The sequence below is a fragment of the Apiospora aurea genome, assembly GCF_038362705.1.
Source record: "Apiospora aurea strain CBS 24483 chromosome Unknown utg000009l_segment0_segment0, whole genome shotgun sequence".
In the NCBI taxonomy this organism is placed as follows: Eukaryota; Fungi; Ascomycota; class Sordariomycetes; order Amphisphaeriales; family Apiosporaceae; genus Apiospora; species Apiospora aurea.
Window position 1 is genome coordinate 675,703 of NW_027117396.1, and position 15,672 is coordinate 691,374.

At 54.3% G+C, this 15,672-nt stretch overlaps 3 protein-coding genes across 3 annotated transcripts; all 3 read left to right on the forward strand.

The window, feature by feature from the left end:
• Positions 1-553: 553 nt before the first annotated feature.
• PG986_013321 (Vacuolar protein sorting-associated protein 18-like) lies at positions 554-3,521 on the forward strand (the record flags this gene model as incomplete). Its single annotated transcript, XM_066849543.1, has 2 exons — positions 554-3,366; positions 3,437-3,521. 2 exons carry the CDS (start codon positions 554-556, stop codon positions 3,519-3,521), a joined length of 2,898 nt encoding a protein of 965 aa, XP_066693686.1.
• Positions 3,522-4,522: 1,001 nt separating this feature from the next.
• On the forward strand, positions 4,523-5,635 carry PG986_013322 (uncharacterized protein; the record flags this gene model as incomplete). The annotated part of the gene is made up of 2 exons (XM_066849544.1): positions 4,523-4,687; positions 4,784-5,635. 2 exons carry the CDS (start codon positions 4,523-4,525, stop codon positions 5,633-5,635), a joined length of 1,017 nt encoding a protein of 338 aa, XP_066693687.1.
• A 6,339-nt stretch (positions 5,636-11,974) lies between these two features.
• PG986_013323 (Pumilio domain-containing protein) lies at positions 11,975-15,541 on the forward strand (the record flags this gene model as incomplete). The annotated part of the gene is made up of 1 exon (XM_066849545.1): positions 11,975-15,541. The coding sequence occupies one exon, from the start codon at positions 11,975-11,977 to the stop codon at positions 15,539-15,541; it is 3,567 nt and encodes a 1,188-aa protein (XP_066693688.1).
• Positions 15,542-15,672: the final 131 nt, after the last annotated feature.

Genomic DNA, 15,672 nt, shown 5'->3' on the forward strand with positions numbered 1-15,672 from the left:
GGGGGAATGGCCATTTTGAGATTCCATTTATATACTTGCATGTAATTAGGACCTCGCAAAACAACCGGACGGGTGTTTACAGAACACGCACCGTACTTTACCCCTTCACTCCTACTATACACCTGATGCATGTGTAGGTGTAGATGACCAAGTCAGTCAAAGATTGGTCAGTCTGAATATACAACTTCAATGGCAGTGTTGCCGTGCATAGATAGCATCGCTAGTTGTAGCTGTGCTGTAGCTTAGGTAGGTGGGTAGATGCTGTAGTTACTGCCTAAGCTTAGTGGCTAGCTGGGGTCAGGTACTTACTGCTTTAGGTACTTCAGTTCAATGCGGGAGCTGAGCGCACGTCACCGACACTCCTCTGGCTCCACCCCCCGACATACAAGCTGCAAGGCTGCGATTGACCGCAAGCGATCCCGGGACAACAACAATCCAGTGCAACGCGAAATCGACTACCCCCCCATCGTGTCTCTTCGTACCTTGATTGCCCAGCAGTCACGGCGCTGCTTCGGCTTACTTGCGGCTTGCAACATGATCAGGTGAAGCCGCAATGGCGCTGGACGGATCAAATGGCTTCGCTGCCCCCGACGGCGCGGGCATGCTGTCCGACTTGACCGGTGAGGCTGGTCTGCCCATCTTCGAGGTCGAGAGGGTCCAACTCCAATTTTCCATCGCCGCCGACTTCGTTGCTGCCCAGGTCGCCAACAATGTCCTGGTTCTGGCCCTGTCCAACGGCCGCATCCTGCGCATCGACCTCAACCGACCCGAGGACATCGACGATATCGATCTACCCAAGAAGCCCTCCGAGGTGGGCGTCATCCGCCGCATGTTCCTCGACCCGACCGCCTCGCATCTGCTCATATGCACCTCTCTAGGTGACAACTACTACCTGCATTCCCAGTCGCGCCAGCCTAGGCCCCTCGGCAGGCTGCGCGGCGTCTCGATTGAGTCGATTGCTTGGAATCCTTCGCTGCCGACCGCCTCGACCCGCGAGATTCTGCTGGGGGCTTCGGACGGAAATATCTACGAGACCTTCATCGAGAGCACGAATGAGTTCTATCGCAAGGAAGAAAAATACCTCAAGGTTCTGCAAAAGCTGCCCGACGGCCCGGTCACTGGGTTATGGGTGGACAATCTGGGCGGCAAGTCTGACGTCAGGAGGGTCGTCATCAGTACGCAGACTCGCCTGTTCCACCTCGTCGGCAGGGTCGGCCGGGGCCACCATGAGGGCAGCGGCTCCATCTACACCAAACTGTTTGACGCGGAGCAGCCCATCATCCACGAGCTGTCCCGGAGCCCGACGGCCGCTCCTTCGGCTCTGGCCGTCACGCCCGACTCGCCGGATGTCAAGTCATACGATGATGTAGCGCCGGATCGGGCGTTCGCCTGGCTCTCATCGCACGGCATATACCACGGCAAGCTTTTGACCGTGCCGGCTGCTTCTGAGCTAGGCAACAAGGTTCTTGCCGACTCGAAGCTGCTACCTAGATCCCAAATCGTCTCGTCGAAGAGAGCCTCGGCAGAGTACATTGAAGCAGCCATACTGACGCAATGGCATATGGTCAGTCTAGTTGGACGGCGTGTCGTGGCAAACAACCGGCTTACGGGCTCTACTGTTTACGACCAAACGATCCTCGAACAGGGCCAAAAGGCATTAGGCCTTTATGTTGACCAGCAAAAGAACACATTCTGGCTTTTCACCGCTCAAGAGATCTTCGAAGTCGTGGTCCGTGATGAGGCCAGAGATATTTGGCGAATCATGTTGGAGAGACAGAATTTCGACCTTGCTTTGCAGCATGCCGGCACCCTGGCGCAGAAAGATGCGGTGGCCATGGCTTCGGGTGACTACTTGGCCAGCAAAGGGCTGTTCGTGGAGGCGGCTGGTGTTTACGGAAAGAGCAGCAAACCGTTCGAGGAGGTTGCTCTGACGTTCATCGACAACAATCAGAGCGACGCCCTGCGGAAGTACTTGATCACTAAACTTAACACTTACAAGAAATCGTCGACCATGCAGAGAATAATGATTGCTACTTGGCTTGTCGAGATATTCATGGCCAAGCTGAACACACTCGAAGATACCATCAAAACAGAGGCTGAGCTGGTCGAGCATCTTAACACCGATCAGTCTCGAGAGCAACTAACCTCTGTGCGAGACGAGTTTCACGAGTTTGTCAGCAGACACAAGTCAGATCTAGATCGGAAGACAGTGTATGACATGATTAGTAGTCATGCTCGCGAGGAGGAACTCCTTTTCTATGCGAACGCGGTCAACGACTATAACTATGTCCTGTCGTACTGGGTTCAGCGAGAGCGCTGGGCCGATGCCCTGGATGTTCTTAAGAAGCAGACGGATCCAGAAGTCTTCTACAGATACAGTAGCGTCTTGATGGCCCACGTAGGCCACGACCTGGTCGAGGTCCTGATGAGACATCCTGACCTACATACCCGGAAGATCATCCCGGCGCTTCTGGACTACAACCAGAACTTCTCAGGGCCGTTAACACATAATCAGGCCGTCCGGTACCTACTATACGTCATCAACCAACTTAACTCGACTGATGCCGCGGTTCACAATACCTTGGTCTCGATCTATGCCTCCCACCCGAGTAAGGATGAGTCGAAATTGCTAGAGTACCTCAAAGCGCAAGGAGACGAACCCGGGTTCGACCCAGACTTTGCCCTTCGTCTTTGCATCCAGCACAAGCGGACTCTGTCATGTGTTCATATTTACACCAATATGGGGCAGTATGTTCAAGCGGTTGATCTGGCACTGTCACACGACGATATCGATAACGCGTCGGACATTGCTGACCGTCCCATGTGGAATCCGGCGTTGCGGAAAAAGCTTTGGCTTGCAGTGGCCAAGAAGGTCATCTCACAATCCAGCGGCATGAAGACGGCCATTGAGTTCCTCAAGCGTTGTGACCTACTCAAAATCGAGGACCTGATCCCGTTCTTCCCGGATTTTGTCGTTATCGACGACTTCAAGGAAGAGATTTGCAACGCACTCGAGGACTACAGTCGTAACATCGACGGGCTCAAGAAGGAGATGGACGAGAGTTCACAGACGGCAGCAAACATCAAGGTCGACATTGCGGCACTCGATCACCGGTATGCTATCGTTGAACCTGGGGAGAAGTGCTATGTCTGCAGCCTGCCGCTTCTGAGCCGGCAGTTCTTCGTGTTCCCGTGTCAGCACGCCTTCCACTCGGATTGTCTGGGCAGGAAGGTGCTGGAGCAGGCTGGCGTCGGTAAGAGCAAGCGCATCCGAGAGTGCCAGGTGAAGATCAGCAAAGGCCTCGTCAACGGTGCCGAGAAGGATGCCATGGTGACAGAGCTGGATGCATTGGTTGCCTCCGCCTGGTAAGTTGTGGACTGGTTTCTAAGACTATATGACGCCGTGTACCAAGGGCTGTGCTAACTATTATCTCAGCATTCTATGTAGTGAGTACGCCATCAAGCGGATTGACGAGCCTTTCGTTGGTCCCAACGATAACAGAAACGAGTGGGCGTTGTGAGGCTCAGGGAAAGGGAATCAAGGGTCTCGTTGGTTATTTACTTACTCATACGCAACTGAACTGTACTGTACATATGATACTGGACTACATACATACCTACCACATACTGCTACAGGAGGCGCAGCTGTGTCGGTATGGCACGCTATGCGGCATTCGACAGGGTGAAAACCGCTCTCCAATCATAATTGTGGGTTTGTCCGCCGCAGAATCTCTGGAACCCCTGCTGATTAGCGGAGGAGGTAACTGACTTGAGACATGTCGAGATGCAACGTGCCCGTCTGACGAACCTTGACAAGGACACGATGAGAGGAAAAGGAAAATAAACGTCGAGGCCAAGACTGTATCTTAGACCCGACGGGTCCTTACAATTTCTCGTTTCTCCAGACCTCATCTTAATGGTTACCCCCTCGTGAGCACAAGTTGTTGCCAAAAAGCAGGCAACAACGCACTTCGAAATTTCCCACGCGGACTGGAGCAGCACGAGCTACGGATTGGAGCTCGTCTCGGCCCGGCTGTGTGGTTCCTTGTGTGCAGTAGGGGATCTGAGCTTATCTTTCTAGATCTGCTTTTTCGGCCAAGACGATCCTTTCTGTGCTGCCCACTATTAAACCTATGGAGCAGGTGTCCATGCCATGGAGCATCTGACGATGGAGCTGTCACAAATGGGACTCTTGGGAGATGGATAATACCAAAACGAGAAGGAGAACCACCCTGAGAGGAGCCCCCTTCCCGTTTCTCTTCTACGCGTCTGTACCTCCCCGTCCGCGGCGGCATGAGATCAGTGTTTATGGTTCATGGTTCCTGTTCAGATGGTGTGTCTGGTCTCCTTATCCCGCTGCTTTCCATGTACTGATATCGAATATCCCGTACACTGTTGTCTGGCTTCGTTATAGACTTGTTTACTGTCTTGTTCCTATTGCCGCCTCCCTTAGCCACACTCGATCAGTCTTGGCATACAGCTCTGCTGCCTTCTGGCTGACTACTATATTTCCATCTATAATATGTTCGTGGACACTTCGCCGAAGTCCCCTCTTCCCCTTTCTCACCATGCCCACGGCAACCAGTCGCTGCCTTGGCTATCCCTAGCCGTTACAAAGCCGGCAGTGCTGAAGTCTACCTGTTTATTGCTGGTGTGTTGGATCATCGCCGGCCTATCGCGCTCACATGTAAGACTTACTCATGCATGTTGGGACCGCTTAGCGGTTTTCAGGCCACTTCGCGCCATGGATGAAGATATCGACTAACACCTCATTGCGCTCCAGGTTTATGAGTCGTACGACTCTGATGTGGTTCGTTTGGCGAACCAAACAGCGCATAATATCACCTGGGACGACGTCACGGGGGAAACGAAAGCAGGGGCTGCACCGGCAAAGGTGACGGAAAAGTACACGGATAGGGTAGCGGTGATCGTCGAGAACCGGCCCCTGCAGAACCTGGTGCCGACGATGCTGCATTTCCATTCGGTACTTGGGCCGGAGTGGCCCATGATATTTTACACGGTGCCCACCACGTCAGAGGCCCTCAACAGGTCGGCGCCGTTCTCCCGCGCGGTGGCGGAGGGGCGCATCACCATCCGGCATCTGCCAGCGGAGTATACCTTCGAGACGCACCACTCCGTGTCGCTCTTCCTGACGGAGCGGTGGCTCTGGGAGGACTTGGCGCCATACGCCAAGGTGCTGATGTTCCAGAGCGACAGCATCATCTGCAGCGCGTCCGAGGCCCGGGCCGACGACTTCATCGAGTTCGACCTGGTCGGGGCGCCCATCGGCGAGCAGTGGGGCGCAGGCTACAACGGCGGGCTCTCGATCCGGAACCGGGCCATGGTGCTGGACGTGCTGGACCGGCACAGCTTCCGGGACGACATGGTGCCGCCCTACGAGGACCAGTGGTTCTACAAGAAGCTGCGGGAGCTCCCGACCCGCGCGGACGGCGCCCCGGCCGCCCACCTGCCCGACGTCGACACCGCCCGCCGCTTCGCCGTCGAGACCATCTACGGCAAGCGCCCGCTCGGCTACCACCAGCCCATGCGCTTCAACAAGGAGAAGAGGGACGAGGTACTCCAGTACTGCCCCGAGATCGGCATGATCACTGGCGCCGCCTTCTTTACGGATTGAAACGGAGCGGTGGTTTGATTACAGGCCCGGCTTCATGCATTTGGCGCTTGTAAAAACGAAGAATACTCATAGAGATAGAAGAAACCATGAACAGAAAAAGAAACCACAAAACGTGAGACTTCTAATCTAACCATGTATGATGGGTGGATGGCGAAACGAACGGGTCGGAACTCTGAAGCCAAGCCGTCCAACAAGAATCGTCAGAACCTGACTCGAAAAAGAAGAAGACGGTGATGAAGATGAAGCTGGCCTGCGGTTTGGTATGGGTGGTTTGTTTGTCTTCCCGAATGTTCGTCGTCGCACATGGGCGTCAGCAACGGATCAGTACGAGGCGAACGAACATGCGACGGTCTAGACTGTTCAGCGGCTCGAGATTCCGCATTCTAAGCCAGCAAAGGAAGTCCCATTGTTATATTGTCTGGTCCATTTGGAATAACAATGATACTTCTCCTTCTTGGTATTTGGCAAAAGAAAAGCGAATTCATCCCAAGTCGGATTAAATGGGCATGGGATATCTGCTCAGCAGTGGTCTGAAGTTAAGTCTATCTCGTCTCAAGCAGATAACCCGGACCCCTCCGGGTAGCCCGAATGTAGAGCTGGCCCTGAAATGGGCCATGTACCGATACCTATACTAAGCAACTATGTATACTACCCCGATAATATACTGAGGTAGTATGAATATATCCACGTGTTCGGCTGACGTATAGTACGGAGCAAGGGGCCGTCACGTTGGGAGTTCAATCGGACAAAGGATTTCCTGCCGTGCTATAGGCGATTGGACAAGAGGACGCAAGGATGGGCCCGGCCCACGCAACGTGGAATGGACTGGAAGTGTCTCGGCCCCCCGGCCTTCGAGTGCGACTTGAGGCACTTGGGCGACTTGGCGATAAGATGGCATGGCATATACCGTGATCGTTACACGTATAGTAGTAGTAGTAGTAGTAGTAGTAGTAGTAGTAGTAGTAGTAGTAGTAGTAGTAGTAGTAGTAGTAGTAGTAGTAGTAGTAGTAGTAGTAGTAGTAGTGTCCTCATGTGGTAAGCTTGGCCCAGAAGATACTGTATGTAAACAGGCGCATGCGTGTTGTTGTTGTTGATGGCATATGTTTATTTTTAGCATCGCCCGCGGGGGCCGTAGGATCGGTCAGCTGCGGCCTCACTGTCATGTTGTTGGGTTGATGATGTTGTCGCTCCTGATTTACATACTTGCCTGTCTGTCCGTCCAAGGACAGAACCAGGTGCTGACCACTCAACCCCTGCATGAACCTGCTGTCGGGTTAAGCCACGCTGGAAGAGGATCCTTGCAGGTCGCTCTGGTCAGGTCGACTTTGAAACGAACGGGCGACGGGTGAGGCTGTGTGCCTGACGAAGAAAAAAAGCAATTGGGTGGGAAATGGGAAAGGGGGCCTAGAGTCTCCGACTGGCTGTTCGTTTACCTAGGTCTTATGCTGTAGTGTCCTACGTTTCGCGAATCGGCTTGCTGGCCTTATTGGCTATCGGGAAGAGGATGCTCAATTCATGCCCATGTCCACGATAAGCGGCCGAGGGAACTGAGTAGCAGGGCTATTTTCGACATACAGAAAGAACAACACCCTAGGCACATTGCGTCACCCAGCCGCCTCCTCGGCCCTGCAACATCCTCCAACTCCAAGCCCCCTCCCCCTTAGAGGAAAGTTGAGACGACGTTTCAGATTTTAGTCTAAGCACTCTCTAATCCGCAATTGGTCGGCGGCAAGCCGAGAGACCATCCTCGCATTAATCATAGTACACATCTTAACGCGTCGACGGGACAGGGGTCTAATCCTAACGAGGCAATCCTCGATATTGACCACAGTTGGGCGGGCGAGCGCGAAGTTCGACATTTCGGGTGCCGGAAGAGCTGAGCTGGCAGCAGTCGTAATTCCCGCCTCAGACCATCTCCTGCTTGACTCGTCACCTGGCTGGCGTTTTGCTAACCTAACGCGCGCCCGCCAATCGCCCATCCACACAGGGCTTCTGGGATGGAGGGAGGAGGGGAGGAGGGGAACCCATGCTTCAACAACATATCTGGCGTTGTCGCCGGGGATTTTCATGTCATTTTCTCTGTTGGACGCGTTCGGACTCCCCTGATACAAGTCTGTTGCGGGGATATCAAAATGGATCGAGGACGGGCTATGGATCATCATCATAGCACGGAGAGCAAAAATAACAAACCGCCCTGGCCCCTCCCCAACCGGATTGGCTAGTCGATTCTCGGCAGTCTTCGAGAAGGATGGTTCCCACTTCGAACCCGCAGCAATTGCAAATCATCAGAAGAAGCTAAAACACCGTCACCACCCTCCCCTTCTACCCCTGAGTCTTACTCCGAGGGGTGCCGTTGCTTGGACAGGTAGACGGCGCCCGCTCTGTAGGTAGTCAGCAGGCCCTACGAAGAATGGCTGCACACAGGTCGGCCGCATCGCATCACAATGTGCACCCACTCCACAGACAGTCTCAACTTGCCTTGCACCAGGGCTCATGGTAGCAGTAGTTCGCCTGAGGCCGTTTCCTGTCAGGATCCTGAGTCAGGAACTGATGAGAGCAGACTCTCCCGGTCATGGAACAGCACGCCTTCTGCGCTTCAATGTCATGGCCCTGGGGAGGGTGGGAGGTGACCATGTCTCACACAGCTGCAGTGATCCGTGGCTTGAAGATTACACATCGTGCCAGCTCTGTGCTTAACCACGGAATGAGATCCGAGATATGGAGAATGGCGTGTGCGTAGGCAAGGAAAGAAACGGTATCGAGCGGCTTTTGTCAAGTTTGCTCCGCTGTCGATGGTATATAGGTACTTGACTTGTAGATTGTTTGGTCGTAGGCTGTGTAGCATTCTCTGCAGAGTGATTGCATGCAACCTACCACCGCGGAACGATGTACCAAAGTCTCGGGCTTTGGCTGGCAAGCTTGGATGCTTCTTTTGAGGATGCCATCGCTTCAATATGGGGTTACGTCCATGATCAAGCTTCGGCACCCAGCAACTCTATCTTCGCCTCGCCCTGACAGCTTGACGTCGCGCTGCCAGATTAGGTGGCGGGCAACTATCTACACCTTCTCTCTCACACCTACTCCCTACTCCCTACTCCCTACTCCCTTCTCCCTACACTGCGTAGTGTCGGTGGCAGACACTGGGGGACAACAAACAACCTTTCCGTGGCAGATGAACTGTTTATGGTTATGGGCCTAAACCATGGCGACAAGTCGTCTGCATCTAGCGAACGTTGACAGTTTGAGCCGAGGCAACTGACATCTGCTGGCCCCTTATGCCCAAACTCTAAGATGGGTTGGATGGGCAAAAGCCAAGTTGTCAATCTTTTTTGCGGGAGGAGCCTCGCGGGTTGATCACAGATAAACAAGATATTGGGAGCAATGACCTCACGAAGTGGGTTCTTATGCCTGGCAAGCGGAGCATCGTGATTCTATAAATGAACATCGACACAGATCTCTCGTGACAGATTCGGACTATAGAGACCAATGCGAAGGAACTGGCGGTACCTGCATGCTGCCGTAGGGACCGGGCAGGCCAGGCAATTTTTTTCTTCTTCATTTCCAAGTTGCATGTGCCATCCCATGTCGTCCTGTAGCTAAGACGAAGGTGCGCATGTAGCGTGCAGGGCTTGCAACTGCCTAATGTAAGGTAATATGGTAAGGTTAGCGGTAGGCTCGCCCTGGTCGCCTGAACGTCCTGGACGCCCTGGAACTCGTACCTCTTTCGCTGTCTTGAGCATCTACTTTAGGCAGTTGAGCTAAGGTTCAGTCACATTAAGTACCCCCATTCAATGCACTATGCTATGCCAACCTGACTAAAGTATGTACCTACGACCCTACACTCCGGGATTCCCTATGGCGCAGGGCAACTCCGACTTGCCTACTTACTATACTTACTGTAGCTAACTCTCACCCATCCGCCTCGAATCAGAGATTTTGCTTTGCACACGACCTCCACACTTTTTTTTATCTTCTCCCTTGGTGGGATGTGATGTGCCTGACCGCCAGGACGGAAGAGGGGAAAGAGGAGTGGAGGACTAAAAACATCAGTTGGATCGCAACATATGCAGCATTCGAAGCTCCATGACAAAGGATCGGGGGGCCCGCAAGTGATAGCGAGCCGCTTACCTAGGTCTTCTAGGTCCTTTACTTTAGCTTTATCTGCCCTACTACTTACGTATGTGTGCAGAGAAGGTCGAGGTGTTTGGCGAGCCCCCTAAAGCCGCGTTGCTTGATCCCGTCAGGTTTCATACATAGCCGAATCGGACCAGGCTCAAACGCCAGTGCCCGTTACTTCTAACCCTCCAAACTGGGCTAACCGGGCCCCAAAGTGGTCTAATAGCCACTGACTTATGGACCCCACCCTAGCCTATCTTTTTTTTCCCCTTCTCGCTCGCTCTCTCTCTCTCTCTCAGGTCCCCTCTCTTGTTCCTTGCTCGCATCATGTTCTCAGGCCCCTCACCCAGTCACGGAATCGACTGGGCTGACCCCCGAATTTAGATACATCCTGGGATGTACCGGCAGGGAGGAAAAGGGCGAAAAGGACATTTAACGTTTTATTCTTCAAGATCAAGCCGGCCTAGGCAATTGATCCAGACTAGCCAGCTGCCTAGCGCTAGCGCGAAGGGGAATGGGAGAGAGCGAGTGAGAAAGTCCATCATCTCTCGCCTTGCTTGCTTGTTTTCTTGGTGGAAAGCCGGGTAAGGTGGTACTCGGAAGTAAATGTAGAGGGGATGTACGTATACATCCCTCCACTCAAGCTACTGGGCCGTCGCTTGATTTGTCGGGTCGGCCCAGTCAAGTGCTGGCCACCCGCGGTTGTTGCGTTGCTTGCTGCTGCTGCTTGCTGCAAGCAGGTTCGAGGTTGTGCAGGTCCGGTCAGGCCAGGACCGGACTGGACAGGACAGGACAGGTCTCGCTGGTCCGTCCTTGTCTGGTCCGGTGTGCTTGTGTGTGCTTGTGTGTGTGTGATGTGGATTTTGGTCGAATCTATCCACAACTTGACCTACCTCCTGGCACCTTACAGCACACAGCGCTGCACCCGCAAAGCAAAGCAAGCCTAAACCAGCCATCTAATCAACCCTCTATTTTTTTTCTTCCTGCTCCTTGCCAGCCTTTCACTTGATTCCTGCTCGATTTCACCACTTGTCCCCAATCCCACAAAACGACACCACCCCCCCCTTTCCCCCTTCCCCTGCCCTCTTCTTAATCTCCTTCACCCACCGGGCTCTATTCTTGTGCCTTCTGATACATACCTTTGGGGATTTCATCACACGAAACGACTAGAGATCAACTAATGTGGCCTGTATATTTGATCGATCGGTTCCTGGGTCTTTCTTAGCTCCGCCTAACCTACCTGTCTGGACGACAACAACTACTACTACTACTCTTACTTCCTTTCTTTCTTAACACTTTTACCATCCTTTTCTTCAGCTTCCAATAGTTTTGCCTGCGGTCCCGCTTGCCTGCTTGCTTGCACAGGCTCGGATCAGGTCTAGGGAGTCTAAGTTGGGTTGAGTTTCAGAACGACTGTTGATCGACCGAATTTGGGGCGGAGCACTGGCACCAAGTTTCCTGCTTGCAGAGAAAAAAAAAAACGAACTCGAGACTCGAATTGAAAATCGTGAGAGGAGACCAGGAGGGGAAAAGATCAGAATTACATACGGACAAGAACACAATACCGGACTTGACCCGAACGAGAAATCGACCTCGATTCTACCATCGCAATTCCGTCTATCCGACCACTTCTGCCCTCACCGCACCACGACGCATTCGATACACTGCCCAATCTCTGGCATCGACGCTCTTTGCATCATTCGACGACCGGTACTTCGGTTTTTCCCCATCGCCCCCTTCGGCTGCTTCCTCCTTTTCGAAGACAGCATCGCCCAAACGGCCACGGTTAGATCAGTTGACCTCTAGATAGCGTCCTGATCAGTCGTCAATTGTAATACAACCCAGACCAGAACACTCAGTTGTTCCTCTTCGAATTCCGGGGTTTGCTACCTTCGACAGCTTCACTCCTTTGGACATATCTTGCCAAAAAGGAAGATCACGGGTGACGACATAATAAGCGTCCGCTCGAGTCGCACCAATCGCCGCCGGTACTGCCAGACGTGTCTACACGGCGCCCTTTCCAAGATATACCAGAATTCCGTCGTCGTCAGCCAGTTTGACAATTGGCCCAACCAGTCGATACGACCTTCTCTTCGACCCAGACTGTCACTAGTATTACGACACTGGGTTAATATTCAACCAATACTGCCCATACGCAGAGAGCAGCCAACCTATTACCGGGCCGCTTTTGTCTGTAACGAAGGGTCGGATGAATAATCGATAATGTCAAGTGCTAGATCTGAACATATGACTCTTGGCTTCCCACCTCTGAACGCCACCAGTCAAGGCCGTTCGACATCTCCTACGACCACCAACACCTCTTCACAATCTCCTATTGACACCACCCCGGCTGTCCGATCCCCTTTCGGCATGTCTGGATCTATGAACCCCTCCAGCAAAATGGCAGGTGCTACGCGATCGGGGGCAGGCTCCCCACTTCACGACCAGCAAGGTTCTGGCTCGTCCAGGCTGTACTCCAAGAGAGCAAGAGAGATCCAGGCGCAGGAGGGCTTGCCTCTCAACCCCTGGGGTGGTCCACCTACCAGCGGAAACTCGACTCCCCTCCGTGAAAACATTCCCGAGTCACCCACCGACGGCTTTCCCGATTTTGCCCAGCTGCCTACCCCAGACAGTCTGCCGTCAACGGGTAGACGGGCTCGTGCCGGCACTGTGCCTTCCCGATTCCCAGGCGCACCTATCGGGAACGGTCTGCTGAGCATTCCCACTTTGAACTCGCAGTCTACGCGCCCAACGCCTTCCCAGAGCCCCTTCAACAAAACACCCTCGCCAGGTTTGTCAGAGCCTCCGGCAGCTGATCCCTCCCGGTCTTCAAACCTTTTGTCAAGGCTGCGCGCCGGCTCTATGCCCCAACGCAGCCCGTACGCACCGGCCCTTCCCGGGACTAGCTCTCCATTCGGCCCTTCCATATTCAGCAGTTGGAACCCTACAGGCCGCGAGCGAGGCAACACTCTTGCTAGTATCGCGAGTGTTGGCTCTAATGGCCCGAGCTCCCCCGCGCAGTCGGCGTTTTCGAAAGAGGGAACTGGAGACAACGATGTTCATATGCGAACCCTTGACTATCTTGGTCTAGCAGAGACGCCCCAGCCGGCCCGGGCTCAACTGGCTGCTCCTACCTACCTCCCCCCTCTTCCCGATTTCACCAAGCAACCCAGTAGGTTCCGTTCTTACTCGGTGAACAACAAAGACAAGTACGCAGATGAAGATGAGGATGACTATGATGATGCGATTGGTGCCGAAAGTCAATATGCCGCCCTGCTCCAGGACCAGCTCGCTGCCACGAACGCTGCCATCCACAGTCACAACCTCGCCGTCCAGGGGCTACAGGCATTTGCCAGGCAGACAATCACCCGCCCCCGAGCGCGCACCGCTGGTGTTCTGGACTTGGCTGGCGCTGGCTCCAGGGGAGGAATGCGCAACTTCTTCCCGACACCCTCGCGACTCGATAACTCCATGACGTCGGCGGAGATCAGGTTACCCGACGAGAAGGAGTTTGATGACCTCCCGCAAGCCGTTGCGGCTATGAATCTGGGCAGAACCAACAGCCGCAACAATGGTCTACTTGCGGCCGAAGAAGCTGGCCTCGAAGGTCCCACAAGTGCTTTGTGGCTGGGCAGCATCCCTACCTCGACTACCACGTCCACTTTGACGGAGATGTTCAAGCAGTACGGCCCCATCCTGTCAGCCCGTGTTTTGACCCACAAGAACTGCGGTTTCGTGAATTTTGAGCGGGTGGACAGCGCAATGAACGCGAAAGCGAGCATGAATGGCAAAGAGATATTCCCTGGCGCTGGCCCTATCCGTATCAACTTCGCTAAGCCACCCTCGGCTTCAAACACTCCTGGCCATGATGGTGTTTTCCCGTCGCCGAGCCCGGATCCATTTGCCGCTGGCACTGAGGCAGGTGCTTCTGGTGCCACAGCCACCGCGGCCGATGGCACTTCGGCGGCAACCCCCGCCAATACGACACCCACTATTCCTCCGCTGCACGAGATGACGGGTGATATCCTGCAGATTGTCAAATCCTTCGGAGCCACCGAGGAGGATGCCTTCCGGATCTCGCATACCCTGAACTCTGCTATCCAGTTTACAACCTTCGTCGACGAGATTCCCCCGGTTCGAGAGCCAACGCACACTCGGGTTCACGATGCCCCGAAGCTTAGGGACATCCGCAAGCGTATCGACAACCAAAGTCTTTCGCAGCAAGAGATCGAGACGATTGCCCTTGACATGTTGCCCGAAATCGCAGAGCTTGCCTCTGACTACCTTGGCAACACGGTGGTACAGAAGCTGTTTGAGCACTGCTCGGACGAGGTTCGGGACTCGATGCTGGCCTCGATCGCCCCTCACATGGCCGAGATTGGCGTGCACAAGAACGGTACCTGGGCTGCGCAGAAGATCATCGATGTCTGCAAGACACCCCACCAGATGAAGTTGATTGTCGAGAATATCCGAGCATACACCATCCCGCTGTTTTTGGATCAGTACGGCAACTACGTCCTGCAAGGGTGTCTGAAATTTGGCACGCCTTTTAACGATTTCATCTTCGAGACAATGCTGAGCAGAATGTGGGAAGTTGCTCAGGGCCGTTACGGTGCTCGTGCTATGCGGGCCTGTCTCGAGAGCCATCACGCTAGCAAAGACCAGCAGCGCATGTTGGCGGCTGCTATCGCATTGCACAGTGTACAGCTCGCCACCAATGCCAACGGGGCTTTGCTTCTCACCTGGTTCCTCGATACCTGCACGTTCCCTCAACGACGCAGTGTCCTTGCGCCGCAGCTTGTCCCGTACTTGATCCATTTGTGCACGCACAAGGTTGCGTACCTCACAGTCCTCAAGGTTATCAACCAAAAGGCAGAAGCAGATGCGCGTGACACCATCTTGAAGGCTCTTTTCTTCACTCCCAAGGACCAAGTTCTCGAAGCCATCCTGAGCGACCACGCCTGTGGTGCAACCCTGATATTCAAGGTCTTGACCACCCCCTTCTTCGATGAGAGCATCAGGAGCCAGGTTGTGGAGAACGTCAAAAATGTCCTAGTACGCATCAAGGCCCAGCCAAACCAAGGCTATAAGCGCCTGATGGACGAGGTTGGTCTGTCGACACGCAACGGCGGTGGCAGTTCCTCTCGGGACCACTCTGCCAATAATGCCTCGAGCGAGCGTCAGCGACCTGCGTCACGACAGGCCCAGGCCCAAGCACAGGCTCAGGCTCAGGCCCAAGCAGCAGCCCACGCTCAAGCCAATGCTGCCGCTGCGCAACAGAATGCCCAATACGGGGGCCAGTACCTGAACCCCTTGAACCCGGCAAGCGCTGCTGGTAACTACGACATGGGCTTCGCTGTCCCTAGGAGTGAGAGTGTTGAGCCGCCAATGCCTCCCTTCCCGCAATATGGGCAGCAGGGACCGATGTACAACGCAAACAACCCGTCGATGGTACCCAACCTGCAGCAGCTGCAATACCAACAGAACATGCTCCAACGTGGCTCGCAGCCTATGAACAACTTCTTCCCACCTGCCATGCAGGCTGGCTTCGGGGGGTATAACACACCCGGGCCTGCGGTTGATCAATACCGCAACCAACCCATGCCCAACGGGAGCCCGATCCAACCCCCTGGTGCCCCTGCCGGGTTCGCACCGCCTGGGTTTAACATACCCATGGGTGGCATGGGTGGCTACGGCTACGGCGGCATGCCCTACATGCAAGAACAACCAGTCAACACGAGACGTGGACGCGTAGGTCAACCCCGTGCGCGCAGATCTCCGCAGCCCTGAACCAAGGATGCTGACGCCAACTTGCAGAGATGAGTCCCATCCTGCGTATGTTTTCTTGGGTATCCAAGAGGTGATATGATTCGCTTAACGTCTACGGGGATACGGCGTTGATGGTGTGGCATGGTCGCTTG